The sequence below is a fragment of the Gallus gallus genome, chromosome 4 (assembly GCF_016699485.2).
Source record: "Gallus gallus isolate bGalGal1 chromosome 4, bGalGal1.mat.broiler.GRCg7b, whole genome shotgun sequence".
Lineage (NCBI taxonomy): Eukaryota > Metazoa > Chordata > Aves > Galliformes > Phasianidae > Gallus > Gallus gallus.
The window spans coordinates 85,080,037-85,095,970 of NC_052535.1; the positions used below are offsets into that span (position 1 = coordinate 85,080,037).

The following is a 15,934-nucleotide window of genomic DNA, read 5'->3' on the forward strand; positions in this document are numbered from 1 at the left end:
GACATTCCTGCTGCATTGGTGGTCTTGAAGACCTGATCCAACCACATGTATCAAGCTAATAGAGATTTGTATTCTTTAATTAAAGACTGATCTCTAGAACTGTTTCTATTAACTGACAAGGCAGTAACACCTGAAAGAAACTGGCTTATTTTTACAAATCAGGCCTTCTCCTTTGGCAACAGCCAAGGAAAAATAAAACTGATATGTCATTACTAACCACACTTCTAAGGTCCAATGTTTCTTCATGGCTATTTTTTAAAGGTTGCTATTGCATCAGTCAAACTATGAGTACCTGCTTCGCTTTAGAACTAATCTGAAAAAGGTAACATACATACCCAAATATTTAACATCAAATTTAATAATTAAATAACGAAACGTTAAATTAACGCTCAACCAAAACTCAACAGCTGATCCTGATTTATCATCCTCAAAGCCCTCTCACAATACCCTGCTTCTACAGTTGTGGTAGCAAATCTAAATCCTACTAACTTGTTATTTGCAAAAGAAAAGCAAATTTACCTCCATTGCAGAGTATGTGTGGTAATGGCAAATACTAAAATCATCACTCTTTATGGGATTTTTCAACCAGCAAGTAAACTTATTTGTGGAGCATTAAAACATACTTTGTTATAAAATATGCTTCCTTAAACGGGGAAAGGATATTAACTCATGTAAAGCATAAATTATTTAACTTATGATAAAGAGATAAGAAAGGGAAAAAAAAAAAGAAAGAAGGAACAAGTTCTTCTAGTCTGCAAAGCTAAACCATGTGAGGTGTACTGAGGTAATGACAGTACCTGAGAAATGAGATCACACAGGCTTTTACCTGCTTCAATTCAACACATGCTTCAATTACAGCCAGACTGACCAGGAGTAGTAACAAATCAACCTTCGGTTTTTGAGGAGTAATGAAACTACATCAGTTTGGGTGCTAATAAAAACCAAAGCTTCTAGAAGTTCATTAGGGCTCATTCATCAACACTCTAGCTCAAGACATACTGAGGAAATGAAACTGTTAAGCATCTCCTGAATCCATGTTTCTAGTTGGCCCAGCTAGCATGGTTGTATTATGTATCTGCTTTCATATTTCATTGCATGTCATTACCCCTTCAACATTATCCACGTGAGAAGATGAAGTACTTCTATTCTTCTTTTGTGCTTGTACATTCCCTTATCCAAAGGGGATTTGATTGAGAACTTAGACCTTCAAATGTTGATCTTGTAGAGGTTTGACAAAAAGCAATAACCATAAAACCTTGCAGCAACCATTAACTGCATTAAAACTAGTAGGCTTATCTTGGAAATGCAGGAGGAGAGTCCCAAAAAAACCACCTGTCCCCATTTATCACAGAAAGCATAAATATGCCTTGGTAGTGAGTATTAGCTGCTAGCTCTACTCTGCATATAAACTTCTTGCAAAATATCTGTTATTAACGACATCAAATACTTTCAGATGGGGGGAGCCTCAATTTTAAAGAACAAGTATTTGAATAGCACAGCCAGATTTCATACGTGGAGAAGTAAGCTTAAATTCCTGAATGTGCAATATATATATATATATATATATCATTTATAGTTACAAAATTGAGGAATTTCTCATCACTTAAAGCCTCTTACTTTTTTTCTAGTGAAGCTGGGTACAAGAGAAGCCTGCTGTTGATCACTAAATGGCAGCTGAAGGGAAGAATTTATTCAAGTGTGCTCTGCAGTTACTGTTTAAAGAGCACCTGTTTGCACAGATTGTTCCTTCCTCAAATAGGAGCTAAAGGCTTACTTATTAGCATCTCAACCCAGTAGGTAGAGCTGGCTGTAAAAGAAAAAATATGTGGTACTCCTTACAGGAAGCAGAACAGGTTTAAATTTGCTGCTTTGTAGTTTAATCAGTTCAGTATATTTACAGCAATAGCTTGCTTTGCAGGTACTTCAAATAGTATTTTGTTCTTGAGATGCACATAACCCACTGAGGTAACTGCATCTGTGCCATTATCATAGTGATAGTTGGTATAAATGATTTCTGGATATCTTGATATTGCTATTGGAATACTGTGTGTATGAAGGCATATATATGTGTGTGTGTATATATAGGGTATATATATATATAGAAACAAATTTTTTCTAGTAAACATTAAATTTTTGTGGAGAATATTGTGGTGATAAAGTCAAGTTAAAAAAGCACAGTACTTATTTTTCTGTATTGTATAGTTAAATTCTGGCCACATAGATGGAGAAGTATGTTCTAGAACTATGCAACAAACTCACAGATATTAGCAGCCACAACTTAATGTTCTGTATCTTTGGATTCTTGCCATAGGATTTCACTGATCATCCCAAATTTATACTTTCTAAAGAAGCTGGATAATTTAAAAATGTTTGGCCCTGATCTAACTTCTACAAGGGAAAAAGAATTCTAGGTAAGTCAAGTATGTAGCTAATGATTTACTTAAATTAAATGTATATATAAGAGTGAACTGAGTTCAGCTTCTATCTTGTTTTTCAAATACCACTACTATTTTTGCATCCCCAATGTTTGATTTCTATTTATTTATTTGCACTCTGTTTTACCATCTTCTCTTCTGGTCTTTGCAGATTTGTTTTACTTCATACACATTTCAGAATGCTGCATTTTGATCATATGATTTTTCTTGTAGCATCCTGCTATTGGTTCATCTGTCACTTCAAAAATAAGCACAAGTTAACTTTAAAGGTCTTTAATGGACTAACTCTCTATAGCTACTACCCAGACCTTTCTCTTTTATTCTTGGTCCTCTAGGCTGGTATCCTGCCAAAGCTATTACATTTCCTTGTTTGAACAAACGCCTCTGAGAAAAATTCACGTTACTCTTTACATGTGGCAGTAGGCCATTTACAAAACCCACATTGATGTCTTTCAAATCCCTCCTTAAAGTTTTTCTTCATTATGGTGCCTGCATAAAATTTTACAATTGGTCAACTGGTAAGCTACTAACAGTTAGATCTACTGTACCAACTAATATTACTGTATCTTTACTGCCTACTACTGCTCTTCCTGTATGTATTAATCAGTCAGCCTCTGAGGCAAAGTGTTTTCCATGTGTAACAACTAATGGTTTTAAATAAGGAGAGTAAAAAACACACAGCATGATATGTAGCACATTGTAGTGCTACAATAACAAGTAACTTTGTAGTTTAAACTATACCTTGCTTCATAGAGTATTGTATCAAAAGTTGCCTTTTGTAGGGCTGCTCCACAGGCGAAATATCTAAAGTTGCTTTTAAATCTGAACAGCAGACTTGCTTGTTCTTCATTTCGATGGCTGTTAATGGACGTTCCTCCAGGCTACATGTAGTTGTTTATCAATTAGAAACAAAAGTGGATAAATTGAGTCACCTGCTGGAAATGTTACTTAACACCAGGGTCATCTCCTTGATGGTTGAACCAGGTGATTGTTGTGGTCTTTTCCAACCTTAACAATGCAATGATTCCTTGCTAGGAACCTCCGAAGAGGTCTTAGAGCTACTGATGTATTTGTGCTGCCTGATTTCTGTTGTGCCAAGGATGAAAACTCCCTCATGATGAGCAAGGAATCCTTATCCCGTTGGGCTTTGCAGGTGTTTGAATGTAGCAGTAGAGAAGAACGTAGTGAGAAGTCCCACAGCAAACTGGAGGGAAAATCTATTAGAAAATGAACAACAAAACAACTCAGCACAAGTAGCACCAGCTTGATAAAATGGTGGAAGAAGTGTGATGGGGCAGAGCTGCTGTTAGGTGGGGACTTGAGGCCTGAGGAGCCTACTGTGATGGGAGGACTTAGAAGACATAAGCCCAATGTTCTCAATTTCCAGTAAACTGGATCAGTCAATAATTCATTTTCCTTGGGTACTTCCATCATGTTTGGTCATTTCCTCCCGTATCATTAAGTAGGAAAGTCCAGCAGTGCAGATGAGCAATGCGTCTCACTGGGTCACTGCATGAAATGCTCTGCTTGCTCTTTAGCATTTTCTCAGTTTAACTGCTTGGTTTTATGACCTTGGCCACAGCCTTTCATAAGAGCATGTAGGTCCGCCATGACAGGAATGAGAGATCTGAGGTGGCAGAAGCCATTTGCCTCTAGATACACTTATATAAACCACCTCAACCACAACGAAAACACCTCAAAATCCTCCCAAACCCTCAAGGAACCTCTAGACCATGTTATTTCCCCAGACGTGCATCTCCTTGTCGCACAGGAGCCAGCTCTTTCTCGCTCCCTCTGCCTCCAAGCTGACATACAAGATGGTGGCCATGGCCGCCTCAGCCTCTCCTCAGCATGGCCGACCTCCGTGCGCATGCGCAGAGGCGGCCCCCGAGCAGGTGGCAGGCCCCGTGCCGAGTGCGCCTGCGCAGAAGGCAGTCTGCAGCGCCCCCGCAGGTGCACCTTGTCGCTGCGCGCACGCGCAGGAGCGCCCTACAGGTGCCCCCTCCCCCTGTGCTATATCTGAGTACGCCGCGGATCGCACGTATAAGCGGTCGCTTCACTCTTTCTGACTCCCCCGGATCCTTCCGCCGACCCCGCGGACGGCACTTAGTGTTTATGGCTCAGCCCGGCTGAGGCAGCAGTAGAAACGTCATGGCGCGTCACGGCCTCAAAAATGTTTGCTTTCCCGTTTAGCCTCATCTTCGGGCTATTTGTGAACGTGGGTGGCTCAAAGGACTCTTTCACTCGAGGCTTGGCGGAAGGATATTTCTTTATTTAACCGCCATAAGCTGAACTAACATTTCGAGGCGGGGCCAACGGCGCGGACACGGCCTCTTCGGACCAATCACAGTGGGAGGCTTGCCATTAGCTCCGCCCCCCCGGAGCGGAAGAACCAATGGGAGCGAGAGAGGGAGCGGCGGGGGCTGGCTGAGGGGTGTGTGCGCCAGCGCGGGGCGGCGGAGCGGCGCTGGGCGCAGCGGCTGTTGCCGGGGGCGGAGGGGAAGCGGCGCGTTCTCGGGACCCGGGCGCCTTGTGGAGGCGGAGGGGGGCCGGGCTGAGGGCGGGGGGCAGCAGGTGAGAGGGGGAGGGTAAAGCTGAAGGAGGAGGAGGGGGAGGAGGAGGTCGGTGTTGTTTGTGCGTGCTGGGGGGGGGGGGGGGGGGGGGGGAGGTGTTGGGGAGAGGCACCCGGAAGGCGCTCGGCCCGGCCGCCTCCTTCAGCTGCCGCCCCCCGCTCCGGCTGCTGGGAACAAAGGGGCGGCGGGGCAGGCCGCGGCGGGGCTGGGCTGCCGGCATTCCTTCCCTCCTCCCGCTGAAGCAATAATTAACAGCCCTGTGGGCAGAGCGGCGTTCTGAGGGGCGCCGAGTGCTCCGTGTGGAGAAGGCGGGCGGGCGGCGAGCGGCGAGCCCTGCGCAGGGCCTTACGGCCGCCTTCTTCTCCCGCCCGTCCCGAGGGAGGCCTCCCGATGAGGTAAAATGGTGCTGAGGCTCGAGGGGAGCTGGTCGCTGCTGGTCGGGAAGCGCTTCCTCAGCCTGTCCGGGGACGACGACGGGCCGTGGGACACGGAGCGCGTGGCGGAATGGCCGTGGCAGGCGGGCAGGATCCGGGCGGTCTCACACACTGACATCTCCAAACCGGACCTGAAGGTAACGGGGCTTTCCAAGGGGCCTGGGGACTAAAAGTGTCGGTGTACATATATACTCTGTACCTCATATACGTATAGACTGCGTGTCTTGATGAGCCCTTCTGGATGAGCTTCCCTAGCTGACACATGTGCACCGCTGGCTGAAGGCCCTGCCGTGCTCTGCTGTTGCCGGAAGTTACCTCCAGCTCGTGCTGGTTGCCGTCCACCGGCGTGGTGACAACTTCTGGAGCGCGCCTGCTTTGCTTGGGCTTTATTTCTGTCCGTTTCCCAGCCGTGATTTAAGACCTCGTCAGCTGTAAACGATTTTATTTCCCTTCAGGCTGGAGTTACTTATGGAACCCAAACGCTGCTTTTTTTTTTTTTTTTTTGATGGGTGACTTTTCTCCAAACAGATGTATGAAATCCATGCGTGGCCTTGGAGGCTCCTCGTGCTCTTCTTGCATGGTGGCTGCTGCTTATTAATGGTTGCTGATGAGTGTTTTTTTGTATGCACCATCAGTTATTGCAGGCTTTGTGTAACTCATTAACTATGTGTTCAGGGTGGAAACCAGGAGACTTCGACAACTTGAAGCTCCCAAGCGGCTCTTTGTCAACTGTAGCCAGGAAAACTATCCAGCCGTGTCTGAACCATTGCTGTAGGATACAAACTGTTTGCTAGTGACAAGACTCTCTTACGATCAGATAATCTTGTGTTACTCTTGTTTCTGCAAGAAACCTAGGCAGGAAACACTTGCACTTTTCTAGACAAGCGGGCAACCTCTGTGTTTGTAACTCTTGAATGCCCAAACTTTGGGATGTATCGTGGAGACCCCCAGGTTGTTGTTCGCAGAGCTTCTGTCATGTATCTGCAGTGGGGCTTTCCCCATGGATGGCTGTCCCCTGGTTGGGGTGAGGAGGAGGAATTGCTGCTGAAAGCTCTTAAGGACCCTCTCTGGGACTTGGAGGAGGGGCAGATACTGTCGAGGTCGTTAATGCTTTACTGTGTGCCGTGGAGTTGGTAGCAGTTCTGCTAGCAGTGATTAACTTAGTGTGTTCTCCAGTAAAAGTGTTAAAGAAGTTGTGAAGTATCCACGAAGAGCTTTTTTAGTACCAAAAATACGCACTACTGCCTTTCTTCTATTGTAGCCCTGTGGTAGAGGACTGTACGGGAAGACCCAAAGTAGTGATGGATTGACTAAAAGTATCTAAAGGAGTAGAAGTAGATAATAGTTCAAATCTGGCTTCTCATACAGCATTGGGAAGCATTAGCTACAGGAATGGAGGATGGTTAATTACTTCTGAAAACATTTTCTTAGCTGTATTTTCCTGTTTGTGCAGTATTCATTCTGCACACAAAACAAGCCAATCTGGTTCTGGGAGTTGTACTGTTTGCTTATCTCTTTCACTGTTACTGTGAACTTGAAAATGAGTAAATTCATTTCTGTGCCCATTAGTCTTACAACTCCTGGGTGTGATAATGCCATTTGGTGGGCATGCTTCTACTTGTTTCGTTTTCCTGTAAGGGAAGAGGCAAAAGGGGAAGTCTCCAGGACTTACACAGTTATACTAAAAGAGTAAACCACTTAAATGATGTATTTAAGATAGTGATGCTTGATGGAAGCAGGGACAAATACTTCTAATGTACTGTTCTTTAAATTCCTTTAGTCAAGTGGGGGTTTATCTGTGTGGGTTTTTTTCTCCTCAGTCTTTTGATTGTCTCTGCATGCTGTTATGAAAGGGCAGTGATGCCACTCTTGAAATTGGTCAGACTCTCCATGTTTTTGACACGTAGTGACAGCTGCTTTCCTCTTGAGCAGTTCATATATATGCTTCAGAGATTTGTAGAGGTAAACACCAATTAAAAGCAGGCAGGAAATGACCTTCTTCACACTATTATTTGATGTCCTTCAGTGGCATGCTGTTATTTGTGCTCTCAATAAAATAGCTGAAGTTATTCTTTGGGATTTGCTCGTAAAACATTACTGGAAAAACAGGTTGTCTTTGAGTGCTCTGAATTGTAGTTTGCAGAAAAGACTGTAGGATGCAGTCCTTGTTTGTTTGCTTTCCCCCCCCCCTGACTCTAAACACAGGTGGCAGAGCTAACACAGTTACCTGAACTTGATCAGCAGAGGACTGATTGAGATGGGAAGGTTGTAGAGTTAATCGGAATATTAATGCTTTATGTGACACTAATGATGACAAACCAGCTAATGTTAACTACGCTTATGAAATACTAAGTCAGTCTAGGATGCTTTAGTGACTGCTTAATTGTATGACAGAAAGGCAACACTTGTGCTTTCATTTAAATGATTTTTTTTAGAAGAAATTGTTTATCATTTCTACCTTGTGTGTGCCTGAGTATTAAGGAGGTTAGTCACTCTTTTGCTTTCCTCCCTTTCTGTAGATTTGTGTAGAATTTGATGATGAGTCATGGGAAAAAAGAAGATGGATAGAAGTCTACAGTCCCAAAATGAAAGTATTCCTCGTGGAGCAAAAGCTGGTACTGGCAGAAAGAAGATCTCATGGTGGTTCTATATCGCCTGTCCAGTGGCCTGCAATGGCAAGTACACAGCTGGCCTTACTCACTTTGGTTTGGCTCTTCTGTTTTCTAAGGATAGTTGTGCCTGTTATAAGTGTGAATTTCTCCAGTACAGTGTGACTTGTGTTTTAAAGCCTTACATGTAACATGCAGGGAGACTGAAGCTCTTAGTGCAGAGCTCGTAAGCATTTTTAAGTTGGTTTGTTTTGCCTAGGGATACAGGGACAAATTTCTATGGTTTTACTCCCCTTCCAAACTGCTGTTCTGTAGAGAGTGAATCCCTTCTCCTTCAAGATTCACATTTCATGAAATTGTGGCTAAGAATAGAGAGAAAAAGGACAAAGAACAGATTTGTAAGGATAGCCTGTATTTTTTATCTTAAATCACTTCTTTATTTTGCATCAAGTACTGTTAATTCGTGAGTGATTTCTGATCTGAGACAAAAGTAATTTGAATAACTCTTATATAATGGCTGACTGCCACAGATCACTTGTGAGATCAGGGTTTTTATATGCATAAAAACTAAAGCTACACTGTCCAAGCCAGAAATCTAAGCTTCCTGCAGCTGCCATGCATGGCTGGTTACGCAAATCAGCCAGTAGAGGTGAAAAGAATTTTTCTTGGTTAATGTATTCCGCCAGTATAGTTTTACTTGACTGCTTTGGATATTGCTACTCGTAAAAATTGTTGTGAACTGAACAAGGATGGAGATCTGCCCAACTTCAGTTACTCTGAAGTTGTAGTCCATGTTTAATACTCTTAACTTTGCTAGGTATGAGATATGTGGCGTAATTTGTGTTGCTGTTTTAGCTGAGGTTTGTCTCAAGCAGAGCTAATCTGAGCAGACATTAGTTGGAAGTAGAGCTAAACAGAGTGGGAGGAGAAATGGAGTAATGACTCCTTGATATTCTTTTCTTTGCCTCGCAGTATTAGTATTTCTGCTAATAGATTTGCTGATAGGACATTCTGAAGACCTGCTTATTTCCATGCATCTAAACTGTTCAGACTGGATACTCACATTCACTTTATGCATGAGGTTTCCTTCATTGATGTGTTTAAAGGGTCAGTTCATGCCGTATCTGTGTTAGAAGCTCATTGTAGGAGCCATGTAGAATAAAGTAAAGCACAACATTGGAACTTGCCTTAGCAAAGATTTTTTTTTTCCTCCCTTTCTCACTAAACAAGGAAGGAATGAAGGAATCACAAGAGGTGCAAGTCACAAAAAGGGGATTTATTTCAACAAATCTTGATGGCAGCAGTTGAATCAAGTATTCCATACAGTATCTTACTGAGAGTGGAATAGCTCTGTGGAACTCTTATACTGCCCAGTTGCTCCTGGAACAACTCCTCTTCTGCTTATGATAATGCTGCCCCTTTGGCAGTACTATCTTAACTGAATTGAAGGCAGCAATTGGTGAAGAAAATCTTTCTGTGCTTGGTTGGTTTAGGAACTCCACACGTACATTATCAGAACTATTTAGTTTCTTTTTTTCCTCTTAAATGGTGTGTGAATGTACCTTCTGCACAGGGAGGAGTTGCTCTTGCTGCCTCTGGTGTTGTACCCACTCAGAGCTGTTAACTGAAGGCTAGACAGAGCTTCGCCTTGCACCCATTAGGAAAAGTTCAGGAGCTTTTCAAAGGAGTTTGTTGTTTCATGGCTGCTTTCAAAGCCTGTGGTGTACCTGAGGACATCATTGTACTGGAGCAATATGATAACTATGAGGCTATTTATGTTGTTACATATGCCTAACTTAAGACTTGAGTACTCTGTCAATGTTGTGTGAGCTTTGAGAACTTAAATGTGAGCCCTGCAGCAAGCTGGCAATGATTTGCTAGTTATTCCCCCACTCTGCCATGCCGAGATGTGAGTCCTAAGCAGGGAAATGGGTGCAAAACTAAATTTATTTGAATTAAAATGAATATGAGAAATGAGACCTTACTCTGCTTCTAAGAAAATATTTATCACTTTTGTAGACTTACAAATCCTTAGTGGACAAAGCCGGTTTGGGACCAATGGTTTCAATACGCTATCTTGGTGAAGAGAAATGTGTTTTTCTTTCTAAAGACCTTTTGACGCCCATTCAGGTAACTTTGTATGGCATTATAAAAACAGAATATAAATCTCTTTGTCTTGGTATTTAAGATATCTGAAATTAATGTATCCTAAATGCAGACTTTAGGCAGGTGAGAACTTGGAGAAGGTATCTATTGCCATAACTCTTAAATATCAGTTCTGAATGTAATGTGCATGTCCAGGACACAGGCATCTAAGGCAGCTGTGTGAGGGAGTGTGCAAGGGCAGTCATTCAGCTCAGGTGACAGCACTTGCATCATGTTGATGATAGGGGGTTAGCATGGAATATTTCCTTTTGTCTTGTGAATGTGACTGCTATAGCTGTGAAAAGAATTGCAGACATGTCTGGAATAAATCTTACTGCTTAATGGAAACACATGACTTCTAATCCTAAACAACTGTGGAGGCAGGAAGGATGTAAATGGGATGGTTGAATTTTAATACCTTTATTGAGCACCCAGTGATGAGCTTGTTAGTGGAAATTAGGCAGAGACAGGTTGAAACAATTGTCCCATTTGACTGGCTGGTAAGGCATTTTGAGGAATAGTATCTGCTGCTGATAAAGGATTTAACCTGTTGTAGAAAACTGCTCTTAAGACTTACAAGCAGCATGAATGAAATGAGTGATAGATGTCCAACACTGAGACTGCTGATAGTGCCATTGTTAATATTCAACTACTTGGACCTGCTGACACTCAGCAAGTAGACCATATTCTGAGAAACTTGCACAGGAATGTAAGTTACAGATTTGTTAGATGGAAGCCTCATCTCAGTGCTGCAGTGGGGAAGGCTGCTTTTCTGGCATCTTAAAAAAACAGTTCTTTGCCTGCTAGCTCCTAAGGCTTCTGCTGCTTACAAACACTGCAACAGTGCTTCAGACAAAACAGTGTAATCCTTTTGTATTGGTGTTCTGAGCCATTGTTAAAAACTTGCTCCCCACTTCTGTTTTTAGAGTCAATTCTGAATCACAGAATCATGTTGTCAAAGAGTTTAGATTTAAAAAAACCAAAGAAGTAAAAAAATAAAAAAGATAAATACATAATTATGAACAATTGAGGCATAGCTGCCTCTGTTTTCATTCTTATGAAATTTTATAATGATATCTTGAGAAGCACTGGATCCTGGCATTATTGTAACACAAATTGAAACATAAAACTTGAAATAGTTGCCCTTATGTTTGTTCAGGACTATTTAGGAAATATGTATTTGCTGCTTCTAAGAACTTAATCCTAAACTTAAAAAAAGAAAAAAAAAAAAAAAAAAAGGTTTAGTTAAACTTAGTGCTTATTAACAAGGTAGTAAAACAAGACCAGATTGTTTCTAGAGCAGTATTAGAGTGGATCTGGAGATCCACTAGGCTGGCTTACTGGTGGTAGTTCCAGGTTTAGTGGTAAGGAAGTGATGTCTGCTTTCATGAACTGAGCTGGGAACTGAAGGAACATACAGTAATGAGAAACTTGTTGGGTTGATGAATGGCTGGTGCCTTGTATCTAAGTACTCATGACTTTTTGTTCATCAAAAGCATTATCCTCAATACTAACTTAAATATTTTGCTTCTAAATAGGACGTGGAGAGTTCCAGGCTTCCTCTGAAGGATGATCAAACTGTCAATGAAGAAATTCAAGCTTTAGTTAAGAAACACCTAGATGAAACACGCTTGGTGCAAGGTATGGGTGTGCTCTGTAGCAGGAGGATTTGTCAATGAATACTGAAGACAAAAGGGAGATCTTTGTGCTGATGGTATAAACCATAATCTGTTTTAGGGATGAAAGCTTTAAAAATTAAAAAAAAATTAAAAAAATGCACTTAATATTGGAGCAATGAGTGCAAACATGAAGCATTATGGAAATTTCACTATTGGGTATTTCCATTGTAGGAGTGAGTGTAGAATTTAGACATGGATAGATGACCTCACTCTTGTGAAAGAGATATCAAATGCAGCAATTCCTGCTGAAATGAACTACCGGGCATTGCTTGTTGTTTTCCAGTGGCTTGATTTATTTCTTTTTTGGTTTTTTTTTCCCCAAACTTCAAAAGCTTTACATAGAGCCTACTCTTTTAGTCAAGTTTAAATTGTTGGGTTTAGTTTTGTTGGCCTCGTTCTTACTGGTTCATGCAAGTGTCTTTTTAGTCATCTTCTTAGAAGGCATTTCTTGCAAGGAAAGTATTACAATTTAGAGTCCTCATTTGCAATGCTTTAAAGAGGAGGAAGTTCTGCATCCAATAAATACATTTTAATTTCCTCATCTACTGATTTGTCTCAGTATTTGAAATTTGGAGGTCAGACTTGGCTCCAGCTGCATGTCTGAAGCTCCACAAAGCTTAACTGACCCATCCAAAGGCAGCAGATATTTGGAATGTAGTTTTATCATGGCTTTTTTTTCCCCCCCTCAGTGATGTGGAAGTTGTCTCTAAGTTCTCAGTTTGTTTTACTTAAATCTAGCATACAGTACTGTTGGTTAGTTCATGTTGGAGCCTGGATAATGTGGTGGTCTTCACGCACCTTCGTTCTGAGGCATGTTGGATGTTTTCATTTGTTTATTGTTTTTTTTCTCTGATTTCTAAGGTGGAAAAAATATAATTGGTTCAAAAATTAGAATTTATAGCCTGGATCCATCTACCCAGTGGTTCACAGCAGTTGTTGTAAATGGCAACCCTGCTACAAGAACTCTAGAAGTCAACTGTCAGGAGGTAAGAACCGGCTGATGTGGGTTTACAAAAAAAGATGAGTCAAGGGTGCAATCTTTTGTTTGTACAGCCATCAGTGCCATTTTAAATTCTGTCCTTAATACATTAAGCTAAAATGAAGTGGAAGTCACTCTAGTGCAGTGGCTTTTATTTCTCCAAAGTGTTTCTGTGTTACTTCATGCTGCTGGCACAACTGTCAAATAAGTGGCTATCTATACAAAAGAAAGGAGACCTGGAAGTTTTATATGAAGAGCAAGACAAACGTGATCCTCTTCCTTTACTGTGTAGACAGTGCTCTGAAGCACCAGTTTACATGCATGTTTTCAAGTGGTACCACTGTCATCAGCATACATTGTTAAATTTAGCTTGATAACTGTAGAATCCAAAAGTCGAAGTATTTAAGCTTCGTGTATACCACATCTAAAATAAACACATTCAAACTATAACTTCCATCTCTAACTGACTCTATTTTTTTTGTTCCTTTTCAAGATTCCAGCTTTAAAAACTCTTGATCCAGAGTTAATTCACGTGGAAATAATATATGATAATAATGGCAAATGTGGTAAGAGCTGTTATTGTTTGTACTGCAGAGACAAGTAGCATGTTTGTGCTAAAACAGACTAATGTTGATCACCTTCTCTTCCAGATAAATCCAAAAGAATTGGGGGCGTGAAAAGGAAACCATCAGAAAATAGTGGAAGTGTTGATGCCAAACACACGAAGTCTTCTCCTGAGGTAATGTCTTACTGCATTATGTACAGCTGTGTTACATAACACAGTCACGTAACTTCTCAGAACAGTCTTAAATAAGGATTAAGTGGAAAAGTTAAATAATAAACATAATCCCTTGGAGGATATGTTGAGTTTATTGAAACTTGTCTAGGCACGGGTAAAATATCTTGCCTTGTGGTAATCAGAGAAGTTGTTACTAAGCCTTGAAGTTCAGGTTTTCCTTTTCTTAAACTGTTTTTTGCCCCTTCCTTGTGCTTAAGTGTTAGCCTGCCTAGTCATGTATTCTGTAGTATGATTAAACACAGGGTGGTTCACAAGTGCATAACTTTTGTTTTTCATGTTCATTCTTTTAACCCCTTTATTCTTAAACTCGAAGCCTGTGCCTACACTTGCATATTCTGAGAATTCAAGGTACACAAGCAGCACTCTGGAAGAATGTTGCTTTGGTACCAAGAGGGAATGTGGCCACTCTTCTAGTACTTGCATGTCTACATTTATTTCTTTTGTATGTGATCTGGAAGTTCCAAAAAAAAAACCTCTTAACGGACCAAAAGAAGATCTGGGTAACTTAAGTATAGAAATGTAAATGAAACAATAATGGCTTGGCCACAGAACTTCTGACTTAACCTGTAATTTTGTCTGAGTGTTTCAGGCCAAAATTGTATTTTAGACATGGCCATGGAAGAGCTTATGGAATCTCTTGAGTGGTGATGGTAGGGGGTGGCTTTCTTTGATTGCTTGTAAATGTTGATTCTTAGCTTCTGTGCTCTCAGCCCTGTGCTGAGTCAACTGTCTGGGTTTGGTTAATGTCTGGATATCATTAATAGAAATCTGTAACAGCTTCACAAGGAAGCAGCAGGAGGTAACAAGTACGAGACAAGATTCCCCTATGAAAAGTGGTCCATCCTGTATTTACTGATGAGGAAAAGTGTGCAGCAAAAGTAGCTCACGTGCTGCGATTGTACTCTGCTACGTAGCTCATGCTTGAGTACCTTTAGTGTCTTTCAGGCACTCAATTTGCCATTCTTTGGCTTTCTGCATATTCAGTCATTGAGCAGTTTGCTCAGTGCACACAAAGCCACTCTTTATTTCATATTCCAAATGTACTGCAGAAGAGTTACCATGATCTCAATTCATGGCTTGTTTTCTTTTTCTGTAAAGCAGTGCAGTTATTTATTTAGTTGTAGTTTTCTGGTCTGCCTTCCAAGGACTGTTCCTTTATGACCTTTGTACTCCTTGGGAAATGTCTTGCAACTATTTTCTCAAAATGGTGACAAGTGAGTGTACTCTTTAAAAAGGAAGAAAATCTGATTCTTGGTCTTCAGTGGAAGGGATGTGATTGTAGGGTTGGTAAGCTGAAGTTATAGCTTTTTTAATATTAAAGAAAACAAGCAACTTAGTATGTGATTTCTAATGTAGAGTTAATAAGTTCCAGGGTTTTTATGCGAACTTGTTTATGTGTCTGACAGCTGTGTTATACCAAAGCAGAAAGGAACTACTTTAGAGTTGATGGTAATGAGTTTGTAGTGTAATTCACAGCAGTAAGTTGAGTATGCGGGAGTGGAATATGTATGTCAGAGCTGGAGAGGGAGCCCATGGAAAGCAACTGTTTTTAAAGGCTTGCTAATTTTGTTATTCCTGACATATTTCTAAAAGAGTTGTAGATTTATAAAGCTGGTTACTTAATCTGCACAGGATTTTTTCACTTAATGCTTTATGGAATCCTGGTACAAAGATTTTTTTTTTTCCTACTGCAGGGAAGTTCGCATATGGATTTTTGGTAATGTTGTCAGACTAACTTCACAGTTTTCATATTGGTCATTGAGGTCCATTGAGACGTCATTCTGGGCTTCCAGTACTTGAAGGGAGCATATAAACAGGAGGCGGAATGGCAGTTTACAAGGGTGGATAGTGATATGACAAGGGGGAATGGTTTTAAACTGAGACAGGGGAGGATTAGGTTAGATGTTAGGAGAAAGTTTTTTCACTCAAAGGGTGGTGACGCACTGGAACAGGTTGCCCAAGGAGGCTGTGGATGCCCCATCCCTGCAGGCATTCAAGGCCAGGCTGGATGTGGCTCTGGGCAGCCTGGTCTGGTGGTTGGCAACCCTGCACATAGCGGGGGGGTTGAAACTGGATGATCGTTGTGGTCCTTTTCAATCCAAGCCATTCTATGATTCTGTGATATCTCTCTGAGGTTTACAGGTGAGCTCTGAAAGCTATTTCTGAATTCTGGTTACTGCTGCCAACTTTGAAAGATCATTGCAGTGCTGGTTCTGAAGAAGAGCGGAGCTTTCTATCCTTTTGCCTTAATGTTACACCCACTCACTACCCTTAAAGTCTG

General features: G+C 41.4%; 1 protein-coding gene across 4 annotated transcripts in view; it reads left to right on the forward strand.

Moving 5' to 3' along the window:
- The first annotated feature begins 4,838 nt into the window (after positions 1–4,838).
- The window catches only part of KDM3A (lysine demethylase 3A), a 28,159-nt gene continuing 17,063 nt past the window's right edge, over positions 4,839–15,934 (forward strand). The window contains exons 1-8 of one of the 4 annotated variants that reach the window (XM_040699067.2): positions 4,839–4,869; positions 5,387–5,579; positions 7,962–8,117; positions 10,071–10,181; positions 11,735–11,837; positions 12,737–12,861; positions 13,348–13,420; positions 13,505–13,593. In XM_040699067.2, the coding sequence (XP_040555001.1) occupies positions 5,409–5,579; positions 7,962–8,117; positions 10,071–10,181; positions 11,735–11,837; positions 12,737–12,861; positions 13,348–13,420; positions 13,505–13,593 (828 nt within the window). In that variant the 5' untranslated portion in view covers positions 4,839–4,869; positions 5,387–5,408. Of the gene's footprint in view, positions 4,870–4,901; positions 5,010–5,386; positions 5,580–7,961; positions 8,118–10,070; positions 10,182–11,734; positions 11,838–12,736; positions 12,862–13,347; positions 13,421–13,504; positions 13,594–15,934 lie in introns of those variants that run through there. The other 3 variants (XM_046940264.1, NM_001012891.2, XM_015285909.4) reach the window with 3 other exon arrangements.